The 15846-nt window shown below is 41.5% G+C and overlaps 1 protein-coding gene across 1 annotated transcript; it reads right to left on the minus strand.

Moving 5' to 3' along the window:
* Window positions 1–2390: 2390 nt before the first annotated feature.
* Window positions 2391–15846, minus strand: arih1l (ariadne homolog, ubiquitin-conjugating enzyme E2 binding protein, 1 like). Its single transcript, XM_058401157.1, has 14 exons — window positions 15303–15846; window positions 11793–11860; window positions 10430–10574; window positions 8933–9025; window positions 8519–8574; window positions 8346–8412; window positions 7760–7866; window positions 7630–7672; window positions 7461–7532; window positions 7155–7285; window positions 5998–6055; window positions 4982–5242; window positions 3604–3716; window positions 2391–3215 (listed from the first exon to the last, which is right to left on the minus strand). Exons 1-14 carry the CDS (start codon window positions 15588–15590, stop codon window positions 3131–3133), a joined length of 1587 nt encoding a protein of 528 aa, XP_058257140.1. The 5' UTR covers window positions 15591–15846; the 3' UTR covers window positions 2391–3130.

Here is a 15846-nt window from a genome sequence, read left to right on the forward strand (position 1 = left end):
ATCATAAGAAACAGACTAAAGAGAGCATTATTAAACATGGAAGTGATGTAATGCTGCATCCTGTGTAAATAGAGCTCAGCATAGACATACACTGTACACACATCCTTCTGAGAATGTATAAGAAGATGCAAAAAAAAAGCAGAGAACTCAGAAACTAATCGTTCTAGAGCCAAGGAAACTTTGGAATACTACTACTACTACTACTACTACTACTAATAATAATAAAAAAAGAAAGAAACTCACACATTTGAATGAGATTTATTTAAATAGGACAATTTTCATTTGTAAGAATGGTTATAACACATGAAAGCCACTGAAGACGAACACTTCTCCAACCAGAGGCAGTATTCATTTTTGTTTTTTCTTTGATATTCACACTTTGGTGAAGAGATCTCCCAGTACAGCCAACACTGGAGTCCTTTAGGTTTCTCACAATGGCGGTATTCAGGAAACACAAGTTACTATGTACACTCCAGTCAACAGTTTAGAAAGTTGTGAGTGTGATGATGATGATGATGAAGATGATGACGACGGTCAGTCAGAGCTGTCGGCTATCTGACGGACCGGATCCTAGCTCGAGATCAGTACGTGACACCTTGGGGATCGTTACCAAGCACTCAAACAAGGTGTGTACAAAACGCTGGAATTAAATATATAAAATAAAACTAAACCGTGGAAACGACTCGCTAAACTAAATATCTAAAGTAAAATGAGCCATTTTGCAGTAAGCATGTGCCAACATTAATGTACTGTATCACGATGTGGTGCCCCCATTTTTACACATATTGTGGTGTGACAGAAGATTTCAATGGATTTAACTGGGATTTGTCATGAATTGACACAAACTAAGTCATAATATTGAAATGATTTTTTTTGGGGGGGGGGTATTTTAGGTACGTTCTCTAAAACTCTTGTAGGTGGATTTATATCACGATCACTTGAACCTGATTTCTGATGGCATGCGGTTTCTCATGAACTCCTGTAAGCTCTACTGATTCAATCTCCTCTTGTATATTGTTTTTTTCCCCCCTATTTCTCCTTCAATATTAGATTATTTCGTGTACTTTTTTGACACACACCCAGCTTTAAATCCATTTAATCTCCAGGTTTTCACACTACAAAACCATCCAAAGGAGTGAAAACTTATGCAAACGCCTACCTAAGCTTGTGAGCACTTGCGGTCACTCTAGAAAAAACACACACAATGCTGCTCCTCTGTGGAATTTTGGTGTAGTGACGGTTCACGATAAACAATGAAGTAACCGATTCTTCGTGAACTGAACTTTAGGTGTGGGACAGTCTGGTTTATCAGCCTTGTGGTTATTCTCACATCACACACACACTTTCGAAGCCAACATTCATTTCCGAATAACGTAGTGGTGAATCGAGCATCGCCAACGTGCTTTCAGCATCCACTTACGCTCCAATGGTGCTGCATAATTTATTAGAAAGAAAGAAAGAGATGGTAAAAAGAAGTTTATAATCCCTCGGCTGTCATTTAAAAGGCCAGACGTGTTACCCAATCTGGTAAAGAATCGGCGTGAGTAAGCATGTGGTGATATTAGGATCGCAAACACTCGTGATGTCCATCATGTTCTCACTGCACAGCTTTCGAACATTATTAGCGTTTAAGGAAGCTTCATCTCAGGAGCGAGCACTTCAAAATGGCTGCTGGATGTAGTGAGAGGATGCTGTGGCTCACAATAACACCGTCGCAGGGAATAACTCTTGGCACATGCCTACGTGCAGGTTAGAGACGAAGCAAAGGTTAGATGTGTTCACCTGCTGCCTTCAGTTACTGGAGTGTCAGTTTAGTCGCCATACAAAAATGCACAAATGGACGACTTAAGGGAAGGGGAAGAAAAAAATAAAATAAAATAATTACACATTTCTCCCCTTTAACCCAAAAGTATTCCATCAGCCATAATATGTTGATGTCTGATATGCTTTATTAGTTTTGCACTGGAGCTACAAGACAAACAAAACAGATGAGTGGAAATATGGGTGGGAGGGGCATACTCTCTCCTGCCCTGTCAATCATAGCGACACTAGCCAATCACATGAGGATGTGAGCTGATGATGTATGCAGACGAGGGCTGATCGTTCAGTCTCATCAGAAGGTCTGGGTTTTACTTTTGTAAACACATTTCTCAGCTTTTTGAAGCATTCTGTTTTCACACTTTGAATAGCCGGGGTCTGAGGGGAGGAATGTTTTTGCGCTAACAGGACTAAGGAAATGACCGCAGCTTGGTGCTGATTTTCCAGGTTAGGATCTTGTAGCTGAGATGCAAAACTAAAGAAACAAATCAGACACAGGTTCGAGTCGATCAACTAACGGTTATGAAAGTGCATTTGATCCCACCCCCCAATCAACCCCCCCCCCCCCACCTCATCGCCCCATTCCTTTACATGTAAGGCTACTTTATCGCTGCTGCTGTCATTAGAACATGGTTTCTATCCTCTAGATTTCGAGTCTTAACAAAATAAAATGATAAACCTTATATGTATGAAGCTGAAGAGTGGCCCTCCCACACACACACACACACACACACCTTGTGAATATCTGTAAAGAATAAATACTTACAGGAACAGGAAAAAAAAAGAAGGAGAAGAGAGCAAATGCGTCCCACGCCATGTTCCGTGCACGCTGCAAGTTATTTACAGATTGAAATGCATGACCTCTTGTCAACACCTACAGGCCTTTTGTTCTTAAGGAAAAAAACTTTAAGAAAGCGTAAAGGCCTGGTGAACCTGATGAACTACGCATGTGTGAAACCATGCTCCGAGACAAAACCCATCTTAAACCGAACTGATAAAAAAAATAAAAGCTATAGAAAGAGGAGGAAAAAAAATTCCTGCCAAGGCCGTGTCCACGAACGCCCCGGCTGGAGGGAAGAGCTCGGAGCCTGGCTGCAAACTAAACTGCAATACTGACATTGGGGTTTCGTCTTTAATAAAGCTACCTTTTTATTAGAATAAAATTAACTTAGAACCTCAATAAAAACAAACAGAACAGGCATGAAAAAGGATGCGGCGTGTCGAGGATGTGTGGAGATGGGCCGAGAGCGTTTGCTGAACGGGACCGGAACAGTTCCTCCTGGCAGAGAGTTTATGATTAGAGGAATCTTCCTCAGTCCTCTAAATACTCCCATAAGTCCTTCTCATAGCCCTCGTGCACGTGCTGCAGCAGAACTCGCCGTCGACTCTCGCAGTATCTACAGCAAACACACACACAATCACAGCTAAGCATTCTCATCTACATTAACATGCTCGCTCTATTACATTATCAGTACAGCTCCTTTACACAGAAAAAAATAAAAGCCTTATAACAGACCTGTTATTTAACAGGAAAGAGAATTCATCAGAAATTCTGACTCTATAAAAGTCGTACTTGAGTCTAAATACAGGATTTTTAGCTCTGTAACTGAGGACCTGGACTGAATCCTGTGAGCAGAATCTTAAACAAGCATGAAATCAGACTGATCCCTCGCACGTTTATGATTCTTAGCCAAAAAAACGTGAACCAGCTGAGTTTTGTCATCAATTCCAGTTGTATACAGGGAGATATGTGGAAGTCTGAATGATCTACAGAGGTCACCTCACCTATACTTATCTTGGACTTTCTGTTTGATATCTTGCAAAGAATCCTGGGAAATGTCTCGCTCCAGATAGCCGGACAGCACCTCTGTGGCGTTCTCCAGGTCGGCCTGATTGTTCTGAAGGACAGAGAACAGGGGCATTGACTATAGTTTGAGATCAGACTGCTGGAGTGGTGTGAATGAATGGGTCCAGAACCTGGTATGGGTTCGGTCAGTACGTCTCCCACCTTCCCCTTAAACACACAGTACAGTGTTTTAACACTCGCATGATTTCAGAAGCGTGTGGTTTGTTTGTTTCTTAAATAAACTGCTGTAAATGAGAGCTTCCGACTCCCTACATCCGAGCGTGCTCTGAACTTTAATGAGGCTTAAATCAGGCTTTGATTGGATCATACTTTCATTGGATTAGTTCATTTGGTGTAGAAAAAGGTGGAAGAGCTCTGAAACTGCCCAGATTTGTTGGAATAGATAATTTCCTCAGTCTTTTCAACACATCCTTTCATGTCTATATAAACATATTAATATCCACTTTAAGTGAAATATTTCAACTCATGTAACTTAAAGCTGAACACAAACATTAGTATACTGTCTAATTGGTTTAATGAACTACACTAGACTGCCAAAAGTTTTGGGACACCCCTCCAAATCATTGGGTTCAGGTGTTGTTTTTCAGGGGTTGTGCTCGGCCCCTTAGTTCTAGTTAAAGGAACTCTTAATGCTTCAGCTTCATACCAAGACATTTTGGACAATTTTATGCTCCCAACTTTGTGGGAACAGTTTGGGGATGACCCCTTCCTGTTCCAACATGACTGCACACCAGTGACCAAAGCAAGGTCCATAAAGACATGGATGAGCGAGTTTGGTGTGGAGGAACTTGACTGGCCTGCACAGAGTCCTGACCTCAACCCCATAGAACACCTTTGGGATGAATTAGAGTGGAGACTGTGAGCCAGACCTTCTCATCCAACATCAGTGCCTGACCTCACAAATGCACTTCTAGAGGAATGGTCAAAAATTCCTATAAACACACTCCTAAACCTTGTGGAAAGCCTTCCCAGAAGAGTTGAAGCTGTTATAGCTGCAAAGGGGCAGGGCAACTCCATATTACATTCATGTGCATGTAAAGGCAGATGTCCCAAAAGTTTTGGCAATAAAGTGTATTTATTTATGGAGTGTGGCATCACTTTACTTGCATAAGTGATTAGTTATCACACTCCAAACAAAACTAAATCACTACATATACAAAAAAAAAAAAAAACAACAACTTTACATAATGTTCACATTTTAGTTGCGATCCCACACCAGCACATAATCCTAACAGCCACACTGTTATCTAGAAGCCTGATGGAGAGTGTTAGAGCTGACAGAGTGCATGCAAACACCTCGAAAATGATGGACTGGTTGTTCTTCTTGAGGTAGAAGGCAAAGACGTAGGTGAACATGAGTGTGGATCGGCACTGGCACAGCACGTCCACGGCCTTCTTCAGGAACTGCACCTCGATCCACGACATGTTGTGCTGCTGCATCTCTTCCATCTTCTGCTTGACCTGCGCATACAGCTTGTGCTCGAAGCGCAGACTCTGCATGTGATTCATGTAGCGATTGCAGTAGAAAAGGTAACGCTGCAGGGCTGCACGGGAACGCTGTGCACCAAAACACACACACACACACACACACTGAGCATGGCTGTATTTTCTCTGCTTCTCAGAAGTTCAGTTACAAGTGACAAGCTGAGAAAACACAAATCCTGTCGAAATAACAAAATTACAAACAAAAGTCAGATAAATAAATAAATTTCAGTTTGAGCTTCATAATGAGCAGCTGCTGGGGTAGTTAACGAGCGCACGCTCATCTCTAACGATGCCTTGTCTGATTGACTTTAATACCAAATGCGGTGTGTGATTTATAATAAGCGTTATGAGCGTTCATCAGTAATAATTAAATAGAAAACTTTCAGTAATTACAGATGACGTGTAAAAAAAAAAAGAAAAAAAAAAGCATCCATTAGAGCAGACCCGAGGACAAGCTGTCACTGAGAATGGTGATAAAGATATCATCATCGTCGTTATATAACAACACACCGTCGGGACCTATAATCCAACAGCGGTGTTCGTTTAACCGTTAAAAACGAGCTTGATGATGCTGTAATTTAATGAAGACAAAGAGAAATCTTGATCAAATCTGCTTCTTCTGTTTGCAGTTGTTATTTGTAAAATATAAATTGGAAATGAAATTCATGATAACAGAGAATATCAAAAATATATTGTTGTGTTGCTCAGCTCTCCATCTAGCATGTAAGGGTCAAACCAGTAAAACTTTCACTAGACTGTATTTTAATCAGAACCATGTTTCGAACATTATTCTGTGTGTGTGTGTGTGTACACAGTAAATACAGTACCTCCTGGGCGTCTCGGGCCGCCTTCGCATCGTCTTCATTGTAGCGGTTGCAGTTGTACCTGGAGAAAATGAGACCGCTTTTGAGAGAGCGCTTCTCCATTCAGTACGGATCTGACAATACACTCTGACTATGATTCGACTCCTTCATGATTTGATTCATTCATGATTTGACTTGCTCAGGATCCGATTTGTTAATGATCCGATTCGTCCATGATTCGATTCATTCATGATTAGACTCCCTCATGATCCGACTCGCTCATGATTCGATTTGTCTAAGATCTGATTCATTCGTGATTCGATTTTTGTCTAAGATCTGATTCATTCGTGATTCAATTTGTCCATGATCCGATTCGTTCATGACGGCCTCCGTAATGATCAGACTCATTCATGATTCGACTTCCTCACGAATCGGATGCCTGACTCGCTCATGATCCGGCTTCGCTCATGATCTGACTCGTGATTAGATTAGTTCATGATCCGATTCTTTCATGATTCGATTTGTTTATGATTCGATTCATTCATGAGCCGACTCCCTCGTGATCCGATTTGTTTCTGATCTGATTCATTCGTGATCCAATTCTTTCATGAATAGATTTGTTTATGATCTGACTCGCTCATGATTCAATTTGTTTATGTTCTGATTCGTTCATGATCCGATTCTTTCATGATTCGATTTGTTTATGATTCAATTCATTCATGATCCGACTCCCTCATGATTCGATTTGTTTCTGATCTGATTCATTCGTGATCCAATTCTTTCATGAATAGATTTGTTTATGATCTGACTCGCTCATGATTCGATTTGTTTATGTTCTGATTTGTTCATGATCCGATTCTTTCATGATTCGATTTGTTTATGATTCAATTCATTCATGATCCGACTCCCTCATGATTCGATTTGTTTCTGATCTGATTAATTCGTGATCCAATTCTTTCATGAATAGATTTGTTTATGATCTGACTCGCTCATGATTCGATTTGTTTATGTTCTGTATAGTGTAGATGTCGTCATTGTGTGTGATCCGCAGCTCAGGAACTGCACCGGCTAACACGATGCAACCATTCAGTCACGCTGCAGTGTCTGGACATGTGGTAATGAGTGAGAAGGTGTGTATAATGCAGGCGCATAATAATTTGGATGAAGTGAAATTAACTCACCAGGCCGAGCCATGAGGCTCCCAAGGACCCAGACACACCCAACAGAACTCTGCCTTACAGTTCTGGTTACGGCAAACCATGTGGTTACAACCGCCGTCCTTTTCAATGGTCACATGGCACTTGGGACATTCCTGATTTTATATATATATATATACACACACACACACACACACACACACACACACCAGACTGTCAGCTTCACCATAAATGTACGTGGACTATTTATTTCACAGGGACACTAGAGAGCTAGACGATGTCTTTAGTACTATGTAAAGACAGGTATTCTATTCATTTTCTTCCTCATACCTTGGTATTTGCTGCAATCCAGTTAGATGTTTCACTGTCATCATCACACTTCTTAATCCACTTCCTCAACCACTAACAGGAAGAGGACACACAGACATGCACACAGTAAGAACAGCACACACTCTAGCGTTTCCGTTACTGCCCTGTAATGATCTCAACGTCAACACACCTTACACTTCACTGGGTCGTGCCAGTTCTCGCCGCAATTGAAGCTGCATAGAAGAAAAAAACAAAAACAGTTAAACTCATCAGAAGACACAGTGTTCTGCTTTCTGTCAGACCAAACCAGAGGATTTTACCAGAACTGTCTCCCGCATTTGCAGCGCACAGGTTTGGCATCTGGATACTGGACCTTAACCACGTGATGGCAGTCAGGAGCCGGACACCATTTTAAAAGTCTATTGCACTGCAGAAAGAGAAAATCAGGATTCAGTCATCAGTCTGAAACTGAATAATGAACTGGGTTCACAGTCGTGCTCACAGTTTCTCTGTTTACCTTCCAAATAAAAAGCAGAGTAGGCTGCAGTCAGACATCCACTCTCACATGCTTTCTTATGCTATCCTGGTTAAAGCCTTCATTAGAAGATAAACACTCCTACACACCATGCACACACACTCCTACAGACCAGTATACTACCACCATGGTTTCTGGGAGGTAGCGAGACACCAGAGAACCCTGATCGAACCCGCAGGAAGCGACAGTGAGCTCAGGACTGAACTGGGGACGACTAATCTGTCACCATGGCAACCTTCAGATAACATGCAGTATGTGAAGCGACTACAAACGTTGGTGTTAACTGCTAAGCTTCAGAGTTAGTGAGGGTTAAGTTGGCTAGCTGTGGGGAAAGGTATTACTACGTTCGTACGAAGTGCATCAACACTTACCTCCACAAAACTATTTGTGATTAGATGTTGGTACTTCAGCTTCACTTTAGAGTCGGTGATCAGCCTCCTGCAAAAAAAACACACACACACACACACACACACACAGAGCGAGAGGTTACCTACTAGTAATGTACGCTGAACTAAGTCGTCTAAATTGCCGAAGCTGAACTTACATTACAGTGTTGTCATCAACCAGAATATCACAGTTGTGAGCAGGACATGAGATAGTCTAAAGGCGAAAAAAACACACACACACACAAATAAATAATGTGCGCCGGTAGTATGACAACATCAGTGTGTAATGATCTAACTGTCTAACTCAGATCTGAGTGATGTACATCTGGGGCTGGATGACTCTAAACAGTGAAATTAATTAATATTAATATAATTAAATGACAGCATATTGAATGCTAGTGTGATGCTGGATGATTCAGATAATGATGCAACATTATTATTAATAGTTGAAACATTTCACGAAGTACGCACACAATTCCTCATCCATTAAACTGACCGTAATCTAGATCATGTATAATGGACTTTTTTTTATAGTTTTCCAAACTATTCACAAGCTCTTGAATGAAACTTGCCTGACCCATCCCCTCTTCTATAATTTTGGTGGTCAGGTAATCCCCCCAGCACTGCATGCAGAATTTGTGTCCACACTCCAGACCTGTGAAATACTGAAGAAAAAAGCCAAACACATGACATCACATTTATGGATCATGATCTGAAAGAAACGGACAGTGAGTTGAAGGGAAGGCGATAATCACACATCACTTTTTCCTCAATACTCTGATAAAGACTAATTCTGTTTAGTATTTGAACATCACATGATTGAAACTTGTCTTTATTTGAATAGTTCCTTGCTCGTCACTGTGCTGTATGTTCTCACAAAACCCACAGCAAAGAGCGTGCTTCTGTTAAAGGGTGTGTTTTTAACATGACGAACAATTCATACTCGAACTATAATTTGACTGTACGAATATTAATGTTCAGCCTAAGCACAATTTTCAGAGTGGTCACGGTTGTTTTCACACTACACGACTATCTGTGTTAGCATTCGGTCTCTGCCGTGTTCACACTGCACCATGGATCAGCGAAAGGAGCTTTCACACTGCACGACTTCACATTAGGAAGAATCGCCGACAACTCTGTCTGGTCCGCAAACTGTGTTTCACAACCGAACACATGCCAGAAATAATAAGGAAATAAAGCAAGATCACACATGAGATCAGAGTTCTCGCACGAGACTGGAAATGGAACCCTGCAGTTCGCCATCCAAGCAGTCAGTGCTTATTTATTCTGATATAACTATATTTAAAACATTTTTTCTGATTTCTGAAACTCTATTAAACTATAATATTATGCTCCAACTGAAGCCATGCTTTCTGATATTGTGGTCTATAACTCCTCCCCGAACTGACTGCTGTCCTGTCTTTCTCATTGGCTGTAGGTCATTGCTGAGGTATGTTTCAGTCAGAACTCCTTTCACCCTACAGGATTTTGAGTCGCCGACAGGTCCAGATATTTAGCATGCCAAATATTTCGGCTATTCTCTCAGATCGCGTCTTTAGTAATTCACAGTGTGCGACTGTCACTCGCGTGCACGAGCTCCGATTTCGGGCATTTGTCGGCGATTTCACAAAACCTATCTGAAAATCGGGGCTAAAATCGAGCAGTGTGAACTCGGAGCATTAGACAGCTTTTAATTGTGTTGTTAAGTGTCTGATCCAGCAGAGGGTGCTATAAAAGTAAGGCATGCCCTCTTGACCCATCAGTAAATTAAGCCTACTAATCTAAGCACATAGATGCTGACTTTAACTCGTGTTTCAGAGTGTGGTCAAGCAAGCTACAATACATAATGAAGCGTACACAGACGTACGGACATGGTGGCTGACCTTAATAAATGGTAGCTGACCTTCTGCGGTCTACTCTGAGGATCTACTGACACTTTTTATTTAATATCTGCACCAATAAAAGCAGAGTAAGAGGAAGAGCACAAGTCTGAGGGTTCTCTGCAGCGAGAAGTCAGAAACTATAAAAGCTGCTGCTCTGAAACGTCGTGTCCGAGCTACGTTACTGACCGAAGTGGGATAGTTCAGGTAGCAGATCTGGCAGTGCATGTCCTGATTAGACGACCGTGTGCTCATCGGCCTCGTCCTTGCCTTCTTACTGGGGTTAATGACATGGCACTCCGAGAATAACTTATCCAGATTCCCATCAAAGTACCTGTGGAGAAAAACAGAGTGATGATAACAATAACTTTCCACTCAGCCGTTTTCAATCAACATAATCACGAGGTTACAAAGTTTCATAGTTAACCCGGGTGTACAAATCAGCTGCAACTAAGCATTATTATTATTATTATTATCATTATTATTATTATTATTATTATCATCATCATTTCATAATTAATTCATCCATAAGCCTTTCCATATTTCCATAAACAAACCCTAGTTAATTAACTGTTTATTAAATTAAACAGCAGGTCACTGACTGCAATACCTTACTGAACTTTATCCCATAAACTGTTACAGCATGTGAATATTATAAGTTGTTTATATTATATTATATTAAAATTATAAGCATTTGTGTCAGCTAAATAAATCACATGAACTAATGTTTTACCGGTTCGGCACACTCTTAGTGATTTAGCTCAATGGGGCAAATCTGCTACTAGAAACACTCGATTGTGTGCGAGTGTGTGTGTGTGTGTGTGTGTAAGTGAGTGAGTGAGTGAGCTCTGAGGTTGACTGTTACACTGCGTTCATATAAGTGTGATTGACAGGTCACTCTTAGAATCATGGCACAAACTAGGTGGTGGCGCTCAGCGGGGTGGGCGTGTTCGTTATGGTGGTGGCGCTCAGCGGGGTGGGCGTGTTCGTTATGGTGGTGGCGCTCAGCGGGGTGGGCGTGTTCGTTATGGTGGTGGCGCTCAGCGGGGTGGGCGTGTTCGTTATGGTGGTGGCGCTCAGCGGGGTGGGCGTGTTCGTTATGGTGGTCGCGCTCAGCGGGGTGGGCGTGTTCGTTATGATGGTCGTGCTCAGTGGGGTGGGCGTGTCAGTCATGGCCCAAATGTAGCCTACAGTACACAATTTTCTACACAGTACTAAAATTGTACCTGCTCACATTAGTGTGAGTGACAGTTAATCATAGGGGCATGGCACAAGCTGGGTAGTTGTGTTCGTTATGGTGGGCATGTCCGTCCTTATCTTGTCCCACTCCTGTTAAAGCCCCCCCCCCCGTCTCCTGTCCTATCCAGAGCTCCCGTTTTACGAGATGCTCGACATCTTAATCATCCCTTTTTTATATTTCATTACAAATGGAACATTCTATAGAAATACACTTTTTTTAAAAACCCAACACACACAGACTTTGTCTCAATCAGAAAGAGAATGAAACAATTTTGCTATAATTCTCCAGAACAGGGAGGAAATGATGACTTGCCTCTCCATGAGCTTCTCTTTATCCCAGTTGAAGTGACTGAGCAGGATTCTGGTGATAGTTGCCGGGTTCTGCAGCAAACAAACACAATAACACACAAATAGCTTTAATAATCAAAGCTCAGCACAGATTAATAGCTCACACTGATTCTGAGAAATAAAGTCCGGGAACAGATAACATGCTCGAATCAGATACGGATAGGAGGCTCTGCACCCTTAGCAACAGCCTGATCAGGAGCCTAGCATTATAAATTATCCAGCTTGTGTATTTTGTGACATTACTTCAATACAAACCAACTAGGTTTATAAATGAAACCAACATCCATCTCAGGTGATCAGGACGTGAGTGAGCGCTGTACTTTGTTCAGCTTTTGCTCAGCTAACCACATTTTGTGTGCTTTCAGCAGTCACACAAATAGCCAAGTGAAGTAAAAAAATAAGGAGCTGCATAACATAACCAGCATGAGTGACGGAGCAGCAAGGAAACGTGACTCAAGGACTTTAACATCAAATACTAAATGTACAGATTAATTAGAGATCTTTGCGTGGTGTATTTTAAGAACATGTGTTCCACAGACAGGAGATTCAAAATTCTGTGTGAAGAGTAACTAAAATAATCTCATGTGAAGAGCAGAAAAGCTTCTCAGACTACACCAGGTTTCAGTTCGGCTATTAGCCAAGAACAAGAATCTGAGGATACAGCAAGAACAGACTCAACAAAGGTCTGTCTGGACTTCTCAAAAATCTCAAGTAGGTAAATAATCCAAAAAAAATTAAAAAATCTGCTGAAATCAAACTATACTAATTGTCGAAAATTTTGAGACACCCCTCCAAATCATTAAATTCAGGTGATGTTTTTCAGGGCTTAGGCTCGGACCCTTAGTTTCAGTGAAAGGAAATCTTAATGCTTTAGCATACCAAGACATTTTGGACAATTTCATGACAGTTTTGGGGATGACCCCTTCCTGTTCCAACATGACTGCACACCAGTGCACAAATCAAGGTCCATAAAGACATGGATGAGTTAGTTTGGTGTGGAGGAACTCGACTGGCCTGCACAGAGTCCTGACCTCAACCCCATAGAACACCTTTGGGATGAATTAGAGTGGAGACTGTGAGCCAGACCAAAACTGGGACATCTACCTTTACATACACATGAATGTAATATGGAGTTGTCCTGCCCTTTGCAGCTATAACAGCTTCAACTCTACTGGGAAGGCTTTCCACAAGGTTTAGGAGTGTGTTTATCAGAATTTTTGACCATTCCTCTAGAAGCACATTTGTGAGGTCAGGCACTGATGTTGGACGAGAAGGTCTGGCTCACAGTCTCCACTCTAATTCATCCCAAAGGTGTTCTATGGGGTTGAGGTCAGGACTCTGTGCAGGCCAGTCAAGTTCCTCCACACCAAACTCACTCATCCATGTCTTTATGGACCTTGCTTTGGTCACTGGTGTGCAGTCATGTTGGAACAGGAAGGGGTCATCCCCAAACTGTTCCCACAAAGATGGGAGCATAAAATTGTCCAAAATGTCTTGGTATGAAGCTGAAGCATTAAGAGTTTGTTTCACTGGAACTAAGGGGCCGAGTCCAAGCCTTAAAAGACAACACCTTGGAGGGGTGTCCCAAAACTTTTGCCAATATAGTGTATACATCATCCTATTGTGGTGCCCACAAGCAAACGCAGGATCGATGTCAGTATCGTTGGTGACTTTGGAGGTGTGCGAGCTGACCACAGTGGGATATCGATGCCGGCCAGACTGACCTGGGAAATGAAGTGGGCGTGGCCAACACACAGGCGTGTTGTGTCTAACGTGAGCTCTTGAGACAAGGCATGATCAGGGTCTGCCCATCATGTATGTGATTAGCAAATTGCTGTGGTTGTATTCATAGGATAAATTCAGGAAGCAAGAGGCTGGCACTCTCAGCTCAGGCTTCATCATTCCATCACCACAAACAGCGCCGATTATTTCACCGTTACAGCATGACCCTGTACTGATGACTGAGTTCACTGGTCTGGGTTTCCAAACAGAAGAAACTGGTGTTAAACTGGTGTCAGGACTGACAGACAGCACAAGTGTACAGCTCAAAAAGTACACAATAGACTGAAAGGAGAATCTTGGATTAAATAAACTATATAAATGTGATGCTCTACTCACAGTCAGGACATGCTAAAGACCCCAAAATATCACAATTAACTAAAAAAGAGCGTTTCTTTCTTTCTTTGTGTCTAATTCGTTCATTTTAAACAGTAAACATTGAGCTTATCTCCGTCAGGGAAACTTTCAGAGGTTCGCTAGCTAGCAGCTAAATCACACAGCTAGCGCTACTGCTACTGCTAATCCATGCTAGAACCAAATCGGGATCAAAAACAAAAAAACAAAAAACCTGAAGCTTTTGAATAATAAAATAAAACAAAACGGAAAAGCTATAACTATATTAAAGCAACATGACAGTAGACGTGACCAAGTCTGAGTGTCGGTGTGTGAAGAGGTGAGTTTCGTTAGCTTAGCATAGCTTACCCTTGTGAGGATAAACTAGCACAGCTAACAGAAACCTGACGTCAACAAACAGTGAAATTATTATTTTCAATTAAAAAAATAAAATAAATAAATCAAGGCCAAATGTCATGCCTTTTCTTTTTTGTTTTTTCCCCCTCCATCAACTCCCAAAGAACTGTTGTTGTTTTCACTGGCGCGTGCCAAGCTAGTAAGCTAACATGCTTGTCGATGTGGAATAACAGTAAAATGTAAACAAAATCTAGAAAAAGTCATAAAGTCTTACACACATAGATATAACGCCAGATATAGAAATAAATGTAGTAAATTAAATAGGAAATAGAAATGTCATTGAAACAAATATATAGTTTTCTATCTCTATATAAATAGCATTTTATTTTGAAAATATATACCCAAGTTTCTGATCCTTTATTATCTCATTTTATCCTTTTATCCAGCTACCACGTGTATAATAAAGTGCTCGACCTACTTATCTATCTATCTATCTATCTATCTATCTATCTATCTAATCATTATAGTTCATTATAATGCATTATATTGTTCAAAAACATTGTCACGCTGAACAAAGTCGGTCTTTATCGCAAATGTATTCACTTTACAGTAATAAGAACAAGTTTTTAAACTATTTCTCATTTCAAAGAAGCCACTTTATTATTTAAAAAGTGTGTGGAAGTTTTTCCTCAGCTCTGGATCTAAACTAAGTCCAAGTCGCTTGTCCTGTACACCTTCAAACACGATCAGTAATAAAAACACAGAGAAACTCTAATCTGATGTCATGAATAAGTCTGAAACTTGCTTATTTCAGCGGACAGTAAACTGAATGTGTGTGTGTGTGTGTGTGAAATGATAAGCACATCATGTGATAAGAAGCTTGAGCCAAGGCGTGCAGCTAACAGGGGCCGTGACACTAAACACAGTATTATTATTATTATTATTACTGGAGCATTAATATAACCAGTATTAGGATTTATGACTAGAACCCAAGCTGAGAGTGTACCTGAATAACCTCGTTCACCTCCCTGATGCACTCCACCATGTGCTGGAGGATCTGCTCGGCGGTTAACACCTCGTAGCGGTAGTCCTCCTCGTCCCGGCCGGCCCCAAGGCCGCCGCCGCTGCCCGTGTCCTCGCTTCCGTCCTGCTCTCCTCCGGCGACCACCGGCTCGACCAGCTCCACTTCGCCGAGGTCCAGCGCATCGTCGTCGGCTTCCTCTTCAGCACTGTCCTCACTGCATTCCTCCTCCTCGTCATCGAACTCATAGTTATAACCCTCGTCCGAGTCCATTACTTGGAGTGTTTTTTATTTTTTTTAAACAAAGTGACTATAAAAACAAACAAACAAACAAAACAAAACAAACAATCTCCACTGATGCTAGCCTCTCGCTGCTACAAGCTAGGAACTGCAGCCGCATTAGCAGAGCTAGCTAACGCTAAAGCCTCCCCACTTCTGCTAGGCGTTATTTTTGGATAAAACCCAAATGCCCCGCTTGTCCCTTACATAAGTGCACTATATCATAGTCCTTAAATGCGATAGCTCGTGC

Source organism: Hemibagrus wyckioides, linkage group LG10 (genome assembly GCF_019097595.1).
Source record: "Hemibagrus wyckioides isolate EC202008001 linkage group LG10, SWU_Hwy_1.0, whole genome shotgun sequence".
Lineage (NCBI taxonomy): Eukaryota > Metazoa > Chordata > Actinopteri > Siluriformes > Bagridae > Hemibagrus > Hemibagrus wyckioides.